Source organism: Harpia harpyja, chromosome 5, assembly GCF_026419915.1.
Source record: "Harpia harpyja isolate bHarHar1 chromosome 5, bHarHar1 primary haplotype, whole genome shotgun sequence".
NCBI classification, from domain to species: Eukaryota; Metazoa; Chordata; class Aves; order Accipitriformes; family Accipitridae; genus Harpia; species Harpia harpyja.
This window is the reverse complement of record NC_068944.1, coordinates 9,619,093-9,639,351: the sequence shown is the minus strand read 5'-3', so window position 1 is coordinate 9,639,351 and position 20,259 is coordinate 9,619,093. Positions and strand designations below refer to the sequence as shown.

The 20,259-nt window shown below is 40.1% G+C and overlaps 1 protein-coding gene across 1 annotated transcript in view; it reads right to left on the bottom strand.

Annotated features, from left to right (window-relative positions):
• TMEFF1 (transmembrane protein with EGF like and two follistatin like domains 1) overlaps positions 1 to 20,259 on the bottom strand; it is a 126,571-nt gene that overhangs the window by 23,555 nt on the left and 82,757 nt on the right. Inside the window, exons 4-5 of the mRNA XM_052788122.1 lie at positions 18,387 to 18,413; positions 6,516 to 6,612 (exon numbers count right to left, since the gene is read on the bottom strand). Of these exons, the coding sequence (XP_052644082.1) occupies positions 6,516 to 6,612; positions 18,387 to 18,413 (124 nt within the window). The remainder of the gene's footprint in view (positions 1 to 6,515; positions 6,613 to 18,386; positions 18,414 to 20,259) is intronic.

Here is a 20,259-nt window from a genome sequence, read left to right as displayed (position 1 = left end):
TTTGAACTTTTACAGTGAGGCTATTTTTAAGTTAATGATTTCCTTACCAAAGACCAAAAAAAAAAAAAAAAAAAGAAAAGTTGTATTTTAAACTAAATTAATGAAGTTTATTCCAGCCATTTAGGGACCGAAGGAAGGTTGTTACTGATCATAAGATGGCGTGCAAGATGGTCACTCAAGTGGGGGCCTTGAACAGGTGGAGGAACCTCCTGAAGTCTGAAGATGAAGGGAAAGCCACAGGACAGACTGGGGGTGGACTGGCAGGGGAGAAGCTCTGCAGAAGAGGACCTGAGGGTCCAGGGGAGCAGCAGGCTGGTGGGCTGCATCACCAGAGGGTTGCCAGCAGAGCAAGGGAAATGACTGTTACCCTCCACTTGGCACTCGTGAGGTCCCATCTGGAGCACTCTGTCCAGTTTTGGGACCCCCCCAGTAACAGCAAATACTTGGAGAAACTGGAGAGGGTCTGGTGGCGAGCCACTGCGATGGGTAGAGGGCTGGAGCATGTGCTGTGTCAGGAATGGCTGGGGGCACTGGGCTTGTTCAGCCTGGAGAAGAGGAGGCTAAGGAGGTGACTGACTGCTGTCACCAGAAACCTAAGAGGGGTTATCGAGAAGACAAGAGGGAGGCTCTTCTCAGAGGTGCACCGTATAGGGGGAACAGACAACAGTTGCAAGTCGTGGCGAGAGAAATTCTGATTGAACGCAAGGAAATTATTCCTCAAAGTGAGAGCAACTCAGCCCTTGAACAGATGCCCAGATGTCAAATCTCCCTTCATGGAGGTGGTCAGAGCTCTCCTGGAGAAGCCCTTGAGCCACCTGAATGAACTATCCCTGGTTGCAGTGCAGGGACGGAGCCTGGACCAGACGACCCCCTAGAGACCCCTTCCAACCCGAATTATTCTACAGTTCATTATTTCATTCTGGGTTACAGAAGTTACAACATACTTTAATATGCTTTTTAAGGCAACATTCCTTCCGACACTTACTAGATGTTGGCAAGTTGTTTTAGTCGGGTGTCTAGCAGTGCTTTGGCATGCAAGAGGAAAGAGATGCTCCACACAGAACAGTGCAAGAGCAGAGGATATAACTCTTCGTAAGCAATACTACTTTTTATGTTGCAAAGATACTTCACATTTGAAGAAAAAACGTGAGAGGAAACCCCTATCCTTCAATTGATTCAGTATATTTTAAGTGTTAAAATTAAAATAGTATAAATATATATTATTTATATTTACTATAAATATAATATATATTCTTTATATTTAATAAATAAGTATTAAAATGTTCTCCCTTACCCTGAGCAGGAATTTTGGTATGTGTAAGAAGAAACTTGTGGAAAAAAATGACCAGATAATACTAAGAAGCCTTAAAAAACATATGGAAATTAGAACCATTTGAAAATTGAAGTCTTATGAAGAAATATATATACTTAAGAACCCACCTTTTAATCACAATATCAAAAAACCCCAAATAAACAAGTAAGTTTATATTATCAATTTCTTTGCCAGTGCTGCAGGTAGCTATCATAAAGAAAAAAAAAAAGTTATTCAGCTCTCAAAAGACTGTAAATAATAATTTCACTTTCAAACATATGCAGTAAACTGAGGCATCATGTTGTTTAGAAGCTTTATAAAAATTACACCGAACATTATTTATCTGAGTTTAAGAAATTCACTTTGAGTCCTTAATAGCCACAATAGTATTACAAATATTTATATACATTGCTTTCATTGAAGAAAGAGTTGATTTAAGTGCTACACTGATGAAAATGATTTTACAACCACATCTGTTTTCATTTGTTTTGCATTCATGCTGTATTATTTTAAGTGTTTCAATATTATCAGTATACTATCTTCTGGCTGTGTACTGATAGGAGGATCTGTTTATCACATGAACAATCAGTAGAACTGAAAAGTCCAGTGTGTGCTAAGAAAAAACTGCAGTCTGGATACCCCAGAGTATATCAACAGCAAACCGTATGTGTTTGGGTTGGTGCCCTGCGGGATTTACCCCATCAGCTCTAGGTGGCCCCAAGCTTTGTGCTGCCACCTCCATCTATACTTCTCAACCCAACTGCATTTCCAATACAAAATTCCAGCAGAAAACACACAACCACCCTCAAACTGCCTACGTCTTTAGGCTTCTGGCCAGTTTCCCACACAAAAGTTTAAATTTGTCAACCTCTCGTGTACTTTTTCATTCCCCTGCCACACGTTTTGCACCATTATGCGTAATACGTTGCCTTTTCAACACAGCGGAGGAAGGTTCTGGCCAGAGAGACATTTTGATGGGCAGGGTAGAAAGGGAGGTACTGACTGACTGGTTTCAGGCAGCAGCTTTTCCCGTGACATATACAACCTATGTTTCAGTTTTGTCACTAAAGGCAAAAAAACATCACGGCCAATCCATGTGAAACCTGTTGTCTGCATCCTGATACCAGAGACCTACAGAAAACCGCTGTACGGACAATAGGGCATAGTATGCGTTTATGCAGCTTAAGACTAATGCATCCACAAGTGATCTTCTATGCTCTTAAAAAGCCTGCCCATAAACTAACAAGTCTTTAAAATACTTATAAGTTGTATGAGAAAAGAAAAAAAAAATATGGAGAAATACATTTCTGTGATGTTTCCTCAACCTGATTCCTTTTTGCATTTATATAAAGAAATAATGTACTGATTTCCATACAGTTGAACATCAGTTTTCTAAGTACAGCATGCTGTTTACGACAACCATCTCCTCAGACTTTATTTCTTTGCCTCAATCAGTCCACTTAAAATCAACACTGAAATTTTTTTCAGAGGCAGTGGAAATTATAAAGTTGTTTATATTTTTGCATTCAATTTACTATGCATTGTAACCACTTCTGGTTTAGATAGATAATGTTTCTGGGAAATCAAACAAAATGAAGATACAAATCTATAACTCTGTGCAAAGCCTGAATTCTTCAGACTATGTGTGATCTTGTGTAATAAAAGCATATGTAGCAACTTTGATCGGAGACAGCCATAATGCTTCAATGCCAAGCATGAAAACTAAAAATTTGTAACTTTTTCAGAGGGGAAAATAGAATTTAAGAGCAACAAAAAATTAACATCACTAACTTGTAACATGGAGTGCATCTCAGCTATGTACAACTGAACTTGTTTAAATTGAATTTTAAAAAGCACCAAGATTTGGTAACTACACAGAATCATGGAATAATTTAGGCTTGAAGGGATATGTAGAGGTCACCTAGTCCAAGCCCCTGCTCAAAGCTGGCCCAGGGCTGTGTCTGATCAAGTTCAGACCATCTCCACGGATGGAAACTCTACTGCCTCACCAGACACCTTGTTCCAGTGTCTGACCACCCTCATGGGGGAAACATCTTCCATTACATCAAATCAGAATTTCCCATGCTCTGACGTGTGCCCATTGCCCCTCACGCTATCACTGTGCACCTCTGAGAAGAAAGGACTTGCTTAGACATCAGCAAGTCCAACTCTAAAAACCAGGAAACATCAAGTGGTCTTGCTCCTGCTTCTTTGTTGCAAGAATCACCCTACAGTTTTCACTGAAACTATCAGGTACCATCTTTTTTTGTATAGGACTCCCGCATCTTTCCAGGCCCAAAAGACGAACCACAGTCCGTATGGAATAAAACTGTCTTTAGCAGGATCTTTCCATTGTCGGGGGGAAAATCTGCCTGTTCTATGCTCCAGGCTGTTGTCGCTGGCCTTTTGGCATGTCCTGAGATTTCTCATTAATGCCAGCTCATTCACCTCAACCCACTTAACAGTTTGTGGCATGGATGTCTCCCCTTCCACCAATTCACTGATCATTTTATCTGTAATTTAGTTTCTCTATTTATAAAACAGGAGTACAGATACGATTTTGCTTCTCAAGAGCACTTGGAGCAGAAGGAGCTGATGTTTGTAAGGTCTCAGATTGCACGGCTTGGAAAAGAGGATGAAAAAATGCATAATTGTATATTTACTGTAAGTATTAGCATCTCATGAATATGGCTTGAGGTTATCTACTGGACATAAGGAGACTGTTCAGCTAATTCATTCAGTTACTATCATGAAGCAAAATCCTCTTAAAACGCCTTCTGTAATCACATGGATCACTTAATACAGTGTTTTAACATCACAAAGGGCAAGCAAGGGCTATCCAGGCCTAAGAAGTCTACTTGAACAGAACTAAATGTACTTTTTGTTTGTGGTTCAGTAGACATTACCCCACTATCCATAAAAGTTAGAGTCACGATTCTCGTGCTTTAAAAAGGAAAATCAAGACAGAATATTTTTATGAAATTAGGGCATTTGTGTGATTTGCTAGAACTAGGGGTGATAGTATTTGTAATATGGTGCAAAATTGAATTACATAATAAAATGAACCTATCAGTGTTTATACAAGTCTGATGAAAGGTACTTGTGCTGCCAATAGTTTTATATATCATGATATAATTTTACGAGGTTAAAAAACATGTTGAAACCCAACAGGAAAGGGAGTAAAAATATGTAAAAACATTCTTAAGGAGTGCTCTACTAGAGTTTCCCAAACAGAAGATTTCAATCTTATCTTGTTTCTGCCAGGTGAATAACTGTTGTGATTTTAGGAAAAAAAGAAGCCAGCTCCTAACTTCTACTTAAGCAAGTCTGTGACTTTCTATGTGACTTGTCAAAATTAACTTTGTGAAGGCAATCTGTGTTAACAGAGCCTGATTTAATCTCAGTCTAAACAGACAGTGAATATCACTAAAGCCTATTATAACGGTCAAAGGTACTGGGGAAAAAAAAAAGAAATTAAATTATTTAAGTTGGAAAACTGACAAAATTGAAAAAATTATCTGACAGATTGTGACCAACCCTCATGGGAATAGTTTCTAACTTTTGAGTGTTTTCTACACAAATTTTTTTTTTTTCCACATATTTTTTTAATTAGGACTAATCAAAGAAATCTTAGAGGCAAGAGAGCACTTTCCTCCCGTTGTCAAGAAGTGGGAGCATGGCTTCATTTTATGCGAGTAGGATGTAGGGAATAAATCTTCCGCTCTCCTCAACTTTATCCTAACTCTCTTACAGATACTAAATAGCCACAGGAATGCCAGCTCTACGAGTACAGAATGAATAGGCAAGCTTTTACTGAAGTTGAATGCTTCAGGATTTATTTTCCAAAGCCAAGAGCACATCTTTGCATATAACAAGCAAATCTATACCCATCTTGCTAGTCATAAATGAAACAGACCAAGGCAATATTGCAGAAAATTATTAGTGTTACAAAGAACAGCTACAGCTTATTTGTCTCTCTAGAAAAGAGCAAGCCCACTTTGGTTCTATGACATTTTATGAAATGTGAAGTATCATGCTAGTATTCATGAGTAATATTACCATTTTGGTTTCCCTTGTACACTATGATTTACTCTTGAATACACATCTTGAATATTAGTGCTAAGCTGCTTTACTGCCTGAGATGTCTTCATGCTGATATCCCATAATAAAATCTTGTGCAATTAAGACATATTTCAACACGAAGTGGATTCCAGCTGGAAGACAGGAGAAGGGAGAGGAATGCTCCCCTTGATTAGCGATGATCAGGCACTGTTATTCTGAGATGCTGTTCCCTCCACGTACACAAAAACGTACCATTTGCACATCTTTCGAACATCTTCACGCGCTGCCTCTGCAGCTGCGACCCCAGTACCTGTCATCAGCCCAGACCCTAGTTAAGCTTCTTCCATACTGTTGGCCACTGCCAGGACGACGACTGTGGGAAAACAAAGCCCCATCAATTAGATGGGACTTCTTTTACCTCCTAAAAACCCTTAATGCCTCACAGGGCTGTCTAAAGGACCCCCTTCCTCCATGATGTCTCTGCCCTTCTGACAGCCACACAGTGCCTGGACAGCCAGGGTATACTCTAACCATCAAGCACCTTAAGTAGGGAAATTTGGTGCATCTGCTTCTGCGTTACAGATTGTCTTTAAAATCTTGATCATTCGTTTTGAGCTTTGACAAGCAGCTGATACTTTTCATCAGTTTTCCCCTGGGTGCATCTGAGAGGTCAAATGGCACACGGATTTGGAAGGAGTGACTGGCTCAGGTCAGCAGTTCGACTAAATGTTTAAGTCCAAGCTTTGCACTGGTGGAAACAACTGCCTGTAATACTTTATGAACAAGCAGAACATAGGAAAAAAAAAACTCTCAGGGATGAATTAATCAGTATTTATTTTGCATTCCTGTTTGGTTTTGGGTTGGGGTTTTTTTTTTTGCCAGGATAAAACAAATCAAGGTCCTTTGTTTGAAAAATATTTGATAAAGATTCTCCAATATACTTCTTTGTTGTTTTCTCCCCTTACCTTGCAGCTGCAGATGGTTTGCTCTTTACAGACACACATCAAACTCATTATTACTGGACAGCATTAAAGCTTCAATTAGTAAGAACAAACACAGTCAAGCAGATGATCATGTACTTTTTTTTAACATTTTTTCCCTTTTTCTTCAGTGATATTGTTAAGGAAAACTTATTACTTACCCAACATTTTCTGCATCTTCATCACACTCAGCCCTATATTTGCAAACGCCACATTTTGAGTGTTTTCTCTGAACTTCTGTCCCGGATCCTTCATACTCTAAAAAAAATAAGGTATTGTTAACAGAAAGTATGACTTTAATATTAAGCTCTGATTTTGCTTACCTAAGTCCATTTGCCTTCAGGTATATTGTCAACATGAATTTATCATATACTGAAGCTATTAACCTTAATAGTGCTCCCTTTTTCAAAATCAGGCAATTGGAGGTTGGTAGAACTGTACCAGTGACAAAAAAGCATCCCTGAAAACACTAATGCTTCATTGATTGACTCTTCCTTTATTCTTATTTCGGTGATTTGTATCTATTCTCACCCCACCAGACACACAACCAGCATTGACAGGTGTCCCAGTCACATTTACTCTTAATTGGCACTGATAATGTATAAACCCTGTGCCTTTTAATGTCCTTGAATATTAGGTAGTGGGGATTTGAATGCTATTTTCTTTGACAGTCTTTAATTACAGATATCCTCATGCAAGGTTACTACTTGCATTTTTCCCCCTTTTTGATTCCCGATGATAGGACTAGACTGTGGTCCTATCTCAATCATCTATTGTATATTTTCCACATTACTCTCTTTAGTTGTACAAGACAAAAAGAAAAAAAGTCATCTTAACAGGAAACTGGTAGAAATGCTATGTATCCTAAAAAGTAAAACTAGTATCTCAAATAGTCTGATCCTAAAAACATCTGCACCAATCTTACTGCTGACATGGACATCAAAACTCTTCACCAAGTAAAAGAGAAATAAACTATACTCTTACTGTTTCACTACCATTAGTTACTCCTCTTTTTTATTTTAACAGTGATAAGGGAGAGCTAGATATTTGAAAAGAAGGAAAAGAACCATAGAAATCTGCAGAGGGAGTTGAGAACCATTTAACGAATTGCAGTATCGTGGTGGTGTACGGCTGACTACACAAGGCTGTCGGATGGAAAGAGATCAAAGTGATTCCTTTCCTCATAGTAGCTTTATGTGCTGTAGCAACAGCAAATCAAACACCACCAATTAAACAGCTGCATTTACATTCTTTAAATGTAAATAGGAAAAAGAAATCCACAACAGTCCTTCCTAATTTTCCTGGATCTTGGCTGAAGGGAATCTCTCCCTCCTACCTGTGGGGCTGTGCTTGCATGAAGAATAGTGCAGGTGAGCCTCTCAAATTAACTTCTGTCTAAAGCATGCTGTGCATTTTTCAAAGATTAATACACGTCAAACTTTAGTACAAAATTCCCACTGTAGAAATTCTATCAGCACTCTTATTAAGTTGCAGTAGAGGTCATTTGCTTTTATCTTTACAAATGTACATCTTATTTGATTTTTCCTTCTTTCTAGATACCACATTCCTATGCCTGTGTTTGGCAACCTAAAGTGTCAGATTTCACTTTTCCATGCCAGTAAATGATCCCCTACAGTTTGAAAAAGTTAAAAGAATGGCACTGCTCGTGGCTTTCATTCGTGGTATTTCCACTTCTTTTGCTGTTCTTATGATCCTCGACACCCCCAGCATGTTAACACCCTCAGGAGTTATGGGTACAAGAGCTGGACACACTGCTCCAGAAGAGTTGTCATCAAAGCCAAATACCATCTATGATATTCTTCAGTTAAAACATCCAACAATCATATTAATTTTTGGCCATTTTTCTGCACTGACCATTATTATTCACATTCACTTTATTATCCACCTTATCCCCCAATTTCAGGGTCATCAGTCTGTAGGATAGAGGCTGACATTGAGGAAAAATCACCTAGATCCTGGACTTGCTACATATAACCCTGTCCTCAGACATTAAAATCCCACCTGCTTGTGCATACTGTTAGCTCAGTGACCCGTCCTCTGTCATCAGTACTGACTGGTTTGCTCCCAGGCCACCAGTGGAAGGAGTCGTGAGGCCAAGAACAGTCCCTAGAAATGCCCTCATTTTGTAACGATTCCTTAACATTTAACAATCCATTGATTGGCAATATTTTTGCACATTAGATGTGCGCTGTGTGGATGTTGTGCCCTCTAGTTACTTAGACTTGTATGAGAGATTGCCTGTGAGAAAGGTTATGGTTTTGATGTGGTACACTTACATAAAATGTTCTGTGGTACAAATGCCTTTCTTGGAAAAATAAGTTTAAAAAAAAGGTAAATTTCTCAATAAAGGTTTTCCATTAACCCATGATGACTGGCATTAAGTGTTTTCCCCTTCCTTAATTCTGTACTCAGTTGATTCTTCCTCCTTCTATTCCACTGCTTTGCTTCTGATGGATGCCAGAATGAGAGGCTGTAGCCACCCCAATCATCACATTTATCTTTTCTCAAAATATTTGTACATTATTTTTCATTGTTCTACTGAAGAAAAAGAGACAAAAAGAAGTCATTGTCAGCCCAGAGAATTCTTTACCACCCATTTTTAAAGCTTTCAGGTGCAAACCAGCCAGACCTGCTGGTTACAAAACACCTGTCTTCAACATTTGGTGCTTAATATCCTTCTGCAGTACTGCCAGCATGGAAAATATTTCATCATATCCTATATATACTATCTGACTTGACTGCAAATACAACCAGAATGGTTTACAGAGCACTTTTGCTGCACTATTAGCATTTCAATTTTGTAATGGAGCAAAAGAAGCAACACGTACACACATGCACATGCACACCCTTCCTCATGGGCTTTAGTTCTGCTCCCTGTGAATGCCCCGACACCTTTTCATTTTCATAAACAGTAGTCCGCAACTACTTGTTCATTGGTTCTATATGCTAGCCAGTGTAAACTTCACTCTCTCTCTCTCCTTTCCTCGTCCCCTAAAATTGCTTTCTCTATCTTTTTAAATTAGGTTTGTTTTAGAAAAAGTGTGGCCTTTTTTTCTTGATCAGGACTTGCTGGACCTCACGTATATAGAATTATTTATCTGTACTGTGTTTTGTTTGCATATAATAAATATGTGCAAGTCAAGAACACCTGCACCTCAGGTACTAATAATTTACACCTGTCAGGACGAGGTGTAATACAGATGAATGTGTATTGATGCAACATTTCCAAGTTAGGCGATAGTCATCTGTAAATTTTAGATGCTTCTTTTATCACTAGCTGCATGATGTTTTAGTACTAGCAGCATGAGACACTGCATATAATTTAGACTGAAGTCCTTCAAGAAAACAGAGCTTTTCCCACCCATACAGAATAGATGAATACTGTTTTTCAGCCTGAATTGGTAGCAGACATTTTCAGTACTCCACTTGTGTGCTGTTAAAATAAGTTAACCCATTAATACTTGACAGCATAAGTTTCTCTGGTGCAAATGTCTCCAAACAGGCAATGCATCCCTTGATAGATTGCCCCTCCCTTCTCCTTTCTCCCCCACATTTGATTGTTCCTAAATAGGTTATAGCCATTAATTTTAATATTCCAATCAATCAGATCTTCCCAGCAGGCTTCAGTAATATCAATTAGGTCAAAATATGCTCCCAAATAAGCAATTCAAGCTCTTCTTGTTTATTATGCAGGCTTCTAATGTTGATGTATAGAAGATTACAGAATTTCTTCTCCTCACTTTCGTTGGTATCTTGATTAATTCTGTTCTTTGACATCTTAATTTCATGTTGAGTGAAAGCTCATTTTCCCTCTTTTCAGCTTCCTCTCATGTTTCAGGGCAGCACCTCATTAATGCTCTGTCCTTCAAAAGAAATGAGGCACAAGGATGGGATCTGTGACTCCCAGTTGTCTCTCTGAGCTGCAGTGCTAACACTTCTCCTCGAGTCATTATTCCTCTGCAGAAGATGGCCAGCTATGTCTTAGGAGCTGCAGGGCAGGAGCCTGCAAATGGACAGTAGCTCTAGAGGAATTGGCCAGCAGTAAATTGCTTCCCTCAGCAACTCATTTGTGTGTTCCTACAATGGTAATATGGCTGGGTTTCTGCTGCGGGCTTTCAATCAGGCTTGAAGCAAAAGCATCAGTCTGCGTCAAGGTGAAGTTTGGTCTGCCCCAAGGCATGGGTGGAAAGGGAGCTCTGCTCTATGTATGTATTTATCACTGTTCACAGTGAAGCAGGGGGAGCTTGTGGAGAGCTGCAACTATACACTAGCCAGGTACGGATGGAATAAAGATCCCCTTGTCTGGGAAAGCCCCTCTGAAAACCAATTCCTATCTGTTTGGGGAGTATAGCAGTTTTTGCTGTATCTCATGGGAGCAACTATTCTCAAAAAGATTTTGGAAAACTAGGAGGGGCCACAGCAAATCCCCTTCTGCACCCTAAAGTACGGAAGAACCCCACCGTGATCAGACTGTGATTCCTTCAGTACAGCTAGCACTGGAAATTCCTCTCAAAATAACACAGTCCACAGCATCACGTTACGGGCTGCAGTTCACTGAACAGTTTAGTGACTTATCCTCTCTTCCACTAATTTTTGGGGCAACTTTGATGACACATTTAGTTAAAATGGAGATTGTCCCCATAATTTAAAAGAAAGCTGCAAACTTGCTCTTTTGTATATATTTAAAGCAAGTGCAACAACTACTCTTAGCTATCCCAAATTTTTGGGAAGCGATGTCTTGAATTATCTTGACCACATTGCTGGATTGTACGCAAAAGCAGTATTTACCAGTGTGGAAGGTCCTGTTCTCTTATCCAACTACCCAGCTGGCTTAGAAGCAAAGCCTGGCTTGGTATAGCCAGGGATCTATACCTGGCTGGAAGTTATTTTCCCTGTGCAGTATAGACCACACACTGCAGCTGTAAGCATGCTCCAGCAAAGACACCAGCTTTTGAAGTCTGATTTTGCAAGAAGGGGCATTACAGGTTTACCACAAGGATGCCTGGTCTATGTGTGACTGAGGTGCCTGGAGGAGGGGAGTTCGAAGTTTGATACCCTAATCAAAACCCAGCCAAGGTGATATGTTTGCCCAGTGGTTATGGTAAGGATAGCGTGTGTCTTTTAAGCAAAGGACTTAAGGACGTGCACTGTAAGACTCCCTACCCTTGTAAGACCACCACTACCCTTGTTATGTGTTAGGTATTTTACACATCCGACAACTGTAACTTCTATTTTGCTCCTATGCATATGACGCTGTGGATAATGGTGGGGAAAGCTGGCATACTGTGAGAGCTGGATCAGCTTTTACACCACAGGACCCTCTGGTTGGAGAACTCAAATACTCATTCACTCCACTGCCTTGCTTCAAATACAACTAACTCCATTTTCTCCAAAGGAAGACACAAAAACTTCAGAGTAACCACCAAGGAAATTATGCATGACTAGATGATGGTGGAAAATGGAAAGGACAAGAAAGTCATCAGACGCCAAGGGAAGTGTCCCACAGTTTCATGAACACACCGAACGCCGTTCTGCAGGCCCTATTCAGGCCGCATGAGATGAACCTGCCCTCATTTGCTATCTGTCATCCTGCACAAGAGGGAAGAGGAATCTGTCCTTCCGTGCCCCTGGCTCCAGCATCCTTCCGAGCAAGCTCCAGCTCCCCTGAAAACCCTGCTTAGAATAAGTTTTCACCAACAGAAGACCTGAATGTTCAGGCCCTTTGCCTCTGCCTTGCTGAATCTTTGGTGAAAACAGAGTCATTCTTGCAAGTTTTAGTTCAGTGTTAATTTTACCTACAGGGATTAAGATCTCAACAGAAATAAGCAGGGCTATTTGAAGCTAAAGTGATAGTCAGTGGCAAGCCATGTGATGGAATCGGCGCTTAAATCTTTCTAAGTCGCACACCATTATAGAAATATGCTAAAAGACGTGATGTTACCTCCTATCTAGGGTGTTAATCACCATCAAATTTCTGCAGTCATATTAAAATACATTAAAACAAATCAGTAGCATTATTACAAATTAAAATATTCGAGGTTCTAAACTGAGTCTGTTTATACCTCCCTGACTGTGTGACAATTACTGGATAAGTGTTGTCCCCAGTGAGGGGAAGGAACAGATGGCAGCCTGCTAAAAAGCACATACTGTATATCAATTTATTAATTACTAAATGCAATCTGCTAGACGTTCATCACAAGATACTTTAGCTATTAAATTTCAGAGGGATTAGAAATTCAAAACAAATTATTTTCATAATAATTAACTTAGCTATATGTATTGCAAGCATGTTATTTCCTTAGCTTAAAAGCCTGAAATGATTGGGTGCCATCTGTCTAACTACTATTACATCTTTTTTAATATCAAAAGTGCGTTTTGCTTAGGTACATAGATAAATTCTGAACGAAAAGAATAAAAAATTAATGTTATGGGCATGGTAGGATGCTTAGAAATCTTACCCTTGTTGGTTGATTACTAGAGCACAGAACCTGCGTCTTCTAGGACACTGATTTGTCTCTGAGAAGCTGGCTTGAAAAGTCATTACCACTTGTTAACTCTTTGATGGTGTATGTAACACATGCTGATGGTTTTCAACACATCCTCGCAAAGGCCTAACTATATCACAAAGTCAACATCGCAGCTGCCATTTGCTGGCAGTATCAAATAGAGAAAGTAAGGACTATCTGGAGCGAGAGGAAAAAAGGCCTTTACTTGGAGGGACATGGGAAGAAGGGCTCAGAAGTGCTTGTTTACCAAAGACAGGACCTGAGAGCTCAGAAGAAATAAGGTTCTCCTTCAAAAGTTATTGCACTATGCCTGGATGCCGGATGGAAAGTACTACCAAAAAAAGCCTTACAAATAAGGACTGCTGCCAGATGAAACCAAATTATCTTTATCACCAATACCTTTGACTAAAAAAAAGGAACCAGCTTTGTCTTCAAAAAGCTTTCCTTTAAGAATCAGTGTTCCCTTCTGCAGTGGGCCAAAATTTCTTCTAATAATGTAGGATGTGATTGTAAATCTGAGCAGAATTTAGACCAATGGCTCTGATTGCCCTTTCAGTTGTCTCACTACTAGTTGGGCATTGTCATGCCAGGATCTTTTTTAGAATATTGACAAGGACAATGGCTTTAACACAAGACTGAGGTCTTCTGAACATGGAGGCTACTTCAGCTAAATGATAGGACTTCTACCTCACTAGGAGTCCTGAATGCCAGCTCTTTTTAGAGTGAGAGGGCAAGAAGATCACTAAGATGACTGCTTCTTTTTAGACCTTCTTGGCTAGTATCAAGTTGTAAACTTGAGGGAAAAAACCCTATCTGCAAACAGAAAGCACCTTGAAGAAAAAATTGTAAAAGCTCATGCTTAGTCACATTCATGTAAACCTACCAAAGCTGATCTTTCTAAGGCTACATTACTGGGTCAGCATAGTTCTTTTTACAGGGAGAAAGAACATGGCAGGTTCTACCAGAAAGAAAAAATTTAAATTCTTGTTAGAAAAAAAGAAAATGTTTCATGCAAGCTAGCAATCTACCTCCTTTATGTACACGTGACAGCCTGAGGACCATTTTTTGTGCCCCAGTCTACCAGTTGTGGAAGTACATCCAGCAGGTCAAATAGTGTTGCAATTTAAAACTGGCAGAGACGAACATGTCTCTGAGCCTGGAACTTCTCTTTCACCAGTTCTGCCTCAAATTCTAACAAATCACTGTTTAAACAAAGTTGATCAGGAGCTGGTTTTATGACTGTATTCTTCAGAACAGGAAAACTGCAGAATGATTCATATGAGATTACAGAGAAGCCCATGTCTTAAATGCAAATCTAAAGGATCCCACTGTCTTCAGCTGTGACCTCAACTAAGGAACTTTCTTAGGTCTGAGTCCCCACTCTCTGACATTGCTTTCTGTATGGGTGAAACATAACGGTACAGTAATGAGGTTTTTGAAATTTCTCTGATTTCTGAATTAACAATCCATACTCTTAGAACTGGCTTCAGGATACCCATTGCCACAAGTGATCAACAGCTTGGTTTCATAAGTGTAATTTTTATTATGCTAATTGAAGGTTCAGACTTCTGAAATGAGCAAAATGAGTAATTTTATTACAACTCTTTATTAATACTGTGCCGTCAGAGCACAGAAAATGGAAATCGTTTATCCAGAATGTCAGAGGGCAACTAGACAATTGTGTCACCCTTAAAAATTATACTCCTTCATCTCATTCAGGCGTACTGAAAAAATTCTCCCACTCTTAATTCTTTTCCTAAAATCTAGTATCTTTGTAGCAGTACACATGATTTAGGAGAGAACCTGGATCAGTAGTTCCACGGTCTTTAGCATTTTTGTGGCACATGACAACTTCTAAGGCAAGACATTGTCTGAAATAGTCTTTGAGGAAGAGGACTTCTGTTGGTTTTTTAGATTGGTTCTAAATCTACTTTTTTTTTTTGTTTTACATAAAAATGAATGCATTTAACATCATACAGTTTGGGAGTAGGAGGAAAAATCTGCATCAAGTCAAGTTTCAGAATCATTAATGAGCTCGTTCTGCGTCTGGAAAACGAAAGGGAACAGCGTGAACCACTAGCACAAGTCTCAGCTGCATGTGAGGCAAGCAGCTAATTTCAGCAGTGGAGACTGCCACGGGCTGAGCTATAGCAACTGAAGAGCACAACTCAGACGCTTTCCCAGTACTTTTCTTCACAGTCAAAAATCTACTAGCAAACAGTACATCTCCTGCACAGTGATCGCAATGCTTCCCGAACATATACAAGCAGCTGCACTCATCCATTCTGTGTGTGCAAGCATCACTGGTGCATACACAATCACACTAATTGTGTGTTTAAGAAACATAGCAAACACTGATTCTGGGATTAAGCTAGCATGTTTGCTCACTTGCTGGCTCTCTTTCACTTATTCTTGCATTTTTCCACTTTCAATGCTGCTTCCTTGTACTTAAAAGCAGTAGCTGTACCTTATCCACAGGGCACAGAAGCTCCCCACGCAATTTGGTTCCCATTTGTGCACCCTTAGCCAAGAGTATCATATTTAACTATCAGGCCTGGGTGATTATTAAATCTCAGCATATCCTGGCTTCCTCCAAAACAAAATGGGGAAGACTGGGCCAGGAAGGAGCTGTGCTCCAGTCAGTCCTATAGCTGGAATAACCAGGGAGGCAGGACTGTGGTGTGCACCAGGGAGCACCTCTACCCTGCAGGTCATCCTCTGCCCGGGTTCCTGCCCTTCTTGTCTGGATCCCAAACAATACACCTCCATCCTCAATAGGTTCAGCATTCTTTTAGAAGTTTGGTTTTAATTCTAAATTCCCCTAACTTGTAATAAGTCTTTGATGTTTTTAATGTCTCCTTGTAACACTTTTACAGTTACTTGAATAATGGAACAAAAACAATTCCAGATACAAAAATACTGTGAGTACAAAAATACCCTTGAGTTTTTGGCCAGAGCGGAGTTCAATAATCAAAGCAAGAGTGGACTCCCCCCTTTGAAGGATTGCTTTCAGACACAGAAAATGACTCAACCTGCTGAAGACTTAGCCAACTGTTCTGCAGAAGTATTACCCAACACCCAGTTTAGTGAGGAAGGTGGACAGGGACAGTACTAATTCAATGTGTCACGAATAGAATCATAGAATTATTTGGGTTGGAAAAGACCTTTAATATCATTGAGTCCAACCATCAACCCAACACCACCATGCCCACTAAACCATGTCCTGAAGTGCCTTGTCTACATGGTTTTTTAATACCTCCAGGGATGGTGACACCACCACTTCCCTGGGCAGCCTGTTCCAATGCCTGACAACCCTTTTAGTAAAGAAATTTTTCCTAATATCCAATCTAAACCTCCCCTGGGGCAACTTGAGGCCATTTCCTCTCATCCTAAATACCTAGATGTATCCAAAAAAAGTAATGTGCCAAGCAGGATTTTACATTTCTGGTTGTCTAAAATATTTTTTCTATCTTAAATTAAGAACTAAACCCAACTGTTTTAATACTGAACAGAAATGGGAACACTTCAGTTGGCCCAAAGGCATTCAGGAGAAAGCCAAATAAATGAAGGGCTAACGTCACAAAACTGCTGGAGGAGGTAGTGGGTATGTTGTCCCTTCTTTATTCAATACCCAGGCAGTGCAGATACTCACCTGGGGCCAAGGGACCCAGATTCAATTCTTTCTGCCTGAAGTGAACTAAACCTACATATTCCACCTCCCAAGACAATGCACTAACCACTGCTACAAGGCAGCGTGGAGGGACCACCAAATCTCCTCAACCAATGCCATTCTGTTTTGCACAAATAATTAAAATTCATTGGCACACTGAGTCCCAGCTAACAAAGCCTTTCCATAGCATGCATCCTTCCTCCCGCTCCCTATGTCCCAGGCTCAATGAATATTTCAAGTGAGAACAAAAACAACAGCAATGATAAAGGGAGACCCATTTTGGACCTCTCTTACCAAGAGACTGTGGACCTGGGTTCACTCTCCTGCCCCAAATCAAAAAATGAGTATATTTGAACGTGGACCTTTCACCTCTTCCATGAGCAACCTAACCAACAAAATGAAGCATGTTCTGGTCTACTTTTCTCCAAACTGTTCATAAAATTACACAAAGAATCCCCACATCTGTCAGTCGGCTGCCAATCCCTTCCAGACCAACACAGTAACATTTACAAGTGACTTTAATGAGGATTTTTGTATCCAGCTGGGAAATACTGAAAAAAAAAAATCCCAACAGCATTCAAACATTTCTAAAACTGTTGCAAAAATAAAAGTCAGACATGGACTAAATTACTGTCATCTGTCTCTTATAAGAACTGCATAGCAGTACTGAGGCAAGCAACGCTCGGCTTGCAGAGAGCAGCTGTAGTGGAATAACAGGCTTGGTAACGAAGGGGGAAAGAGAAGCAAACAGAGCTGGGGAAAGAGCGTGATGCAATCTCAGGAAGAAGAGCTTCAGAAAAAAGCCACCAGTGAAGGTAAGAAGAGGCAGTGTTTGAGCAGAGAATTGTTCCTTCAGACACTGCTCCAAAAGGAAACAAAGATGAGAACGGCCATGTGCTAGCAGCAGCCCAGGAATTTACTGATAGCATCTTATTAAAGGGGAGGGAAATGCCTCCCCTTCATTCTATACAGGAAAAAAGAGGGAGCTAGCTCCTGATTTTGGGAAAGTTAACCGTTATGTTTAGCTACACAGCAATGCCATCGATCGTTTTCCACAAAAGCACATTTTCATGTAGCTATACAAGATTTCCTATATTTCAAAACTCAGTCCCATCAGTATGAACTGCAACACTTAATACAAACACAGCCTAAAAGCAATACAGCTTTTCTGTGTCTGTATATATCTATACCCCACATTTTTCATTCTATATGTATTCTTGCTAGTAGTATCAAAGATAGAATTAAGGTAAAATTACTTTTTTTTTTTTTTTTAAATCCTTCGGAGAAGGTTAAGATGTGTTCAAAGACAGGAACACCTCTACTAGTACCAGCTGTGCTACATCCCCTCTTTGAATATACAGCTTTGAACAGAAACACATGAAATATTTGATAAAAACAGACACTATAATGCAATCATTATATATTTTAGGCAACATGTTTGCCCAAGGATAAAGTAATAACTAGGCATTGTAGACACTAAGGAAATGAATGCAAGGAAAAAAAAAGGTAAGAAATTTATTGTGGATGGACATTTCCAGGAGCGAAATACAGGTGAAATAGGGATCTAAATATTACACTATGTTGCTGGCAACAAATGAAAAATTATATAGGTCAAATATGAAAGAACAACATTGGTCAAATGCACACTACAATCTATTCCTATACAAATACTGTTCTGAGATGGTCAGATAACACTGCAATGTTAAAGCTTATTTTTAAGTTGTCATAATTTTTCCTTAATTGATGTGGTATACAGCAACCACATACACAAAACTGACACACTTATAGTAAAAAAGAAAGACCAAAAGCAAATATAACTGGGGTTTGGTACTCACCTCCTTCTCCTGACCCAGAGCCATTATCTGAAAAAGAAACAGAGGGGGAGAAAAAAAAGAAAGCAAATGAAAATATTGCTCCAGGAGCAGCTGTTTGTTCAGGAACTTGTCACTGTAAAACATTACACAGGTGTTACATTTTATGAGCCAGGTGTAAAAACAAACATCCCACATAAAGCCTGGCATCCTTTAATACAGTTTGTCCATGCTTACTGTGCCCTACTCTCTCTCTTCCCTGTCAAGATATTTTTACCCAAGGAACAGCATCATTCAATAACGAAAACTAAATTGCTTTCTTACCCTTTTTTCAACTGTTAGACATTCAAATTTGATGATCTCCTAAAGAGATGAGGAGTACAGAGTCTGATTTTTGGAATATATATATTTTTTTTTTACCCTTTGGGCCTGGGAGTGGTACATGAAGGAGGAATATGTAAATCACCCAACTGCAGAAGTATCTCTGAAGACAACTAGTCCTCAAAGTAAAGTTGGCTTAAGTCATCTAACGACAAAATAGCTCCTCTCAGCTGAGTCAATCACTTCGTTTAAGGATGCTCTAATGGCATAGTTATTTCACTGACATTAGACTGACTGGATTAGCATCTGATGAGTGACAGCTTGTGGCTGCATCCCCTTTGCATTAGCAGTTCAAGCGTCAACAGGAGTTGAGCTTCCTCACCACCCCAGGCCGACTAACTCCACTTCAGAGCATTATGGAGCTGGTTAGGGATTTTGTATGGGGATGTGCATCCCGCTGGGCAGCGCTCTGCGCGGCGTCTTCAGCTAGCATGGCAGTAAAGACAAGCCCTTTAAACACACGTCCTGAGTCACAAACCTCCCTCGGTCTTTTTTGCTCAAAGGAGGTGGAGAGGCAAGGATGGGACGGCAACTACCGTCAGTGAATTGCTCCCCATGCCCGTTAGCTCAGCTTCTCTGGAGGATGAGGAGAAGAGCAGAGCACACGCTCTGCTCATCCCACACCTCTCCTTTCACGCCTGCTTTGGTGATAGAGAAGGCACCTGAATTTATTTCCACAAATCCGAAAGAAGGAGACCAGGCAGAGGGAGGAGCGGGGTTCTTACTTCCACGCATGAGCTCATTGTTCACATCAGAGGAAAAACCAAACCATCCATTTGCTCAGTTCCCTCCCCCCTTTTCTTTCAGTAGCTATATTTCTAAGAATAATTCCCTCTAGTGCGTGGATGAAAGTGTGAAATTCCACGTTACTGGGTCACTTCACACATTAAAAATAATCTCCTGTCACATGGAGTATCAGGAATAGAGAGGTTTTTTTCCTCCGCCTAAATTTTCCTTTCTTTCCTCCTATACCACTGTTCCATGTCTAATAGACCGAGCTTATTACCTTACAGAAATGAACGCAAAACCAGAAGGGCTCTTGTTCCATCAATAGTGACCCACTTTACTGACAAAGCCGACAATCCCATATGAAATCACTGAGAAATACGCCTTATGATGCGGTATTTCTTCATTAAGAAATTCGGAGGCATATAGTTTACTTGTATGAGGTAAGTATATAGGCTTATTTGTAGTGGTGAAATTGTGTCGTAAGCTGTTCTGGGGGAGAGAAGGCTGACATACAAGCATAAGCAAGTTTGACATGTAATTCAGATAAAAAGCAAAGGCTAAAATGTCTCAAAGAAACTTGATTTGTTCCATGTTTTTATTTCCAACTCTCACTCTCCAACTGCTTTCCTCCGTGCATTCAGCTCTGAGGTGAGAAACGCCGCTCAGCTCCAGCATGAGGGGCTCCAGTTATGCCACGAGGTGCATATGCTGGGTGGCAGGGGAGGTACCATCACATAGACAGTACGAGCTGTAAGGAGAGAGCCATGTAAATGATAGAGTTGATGCT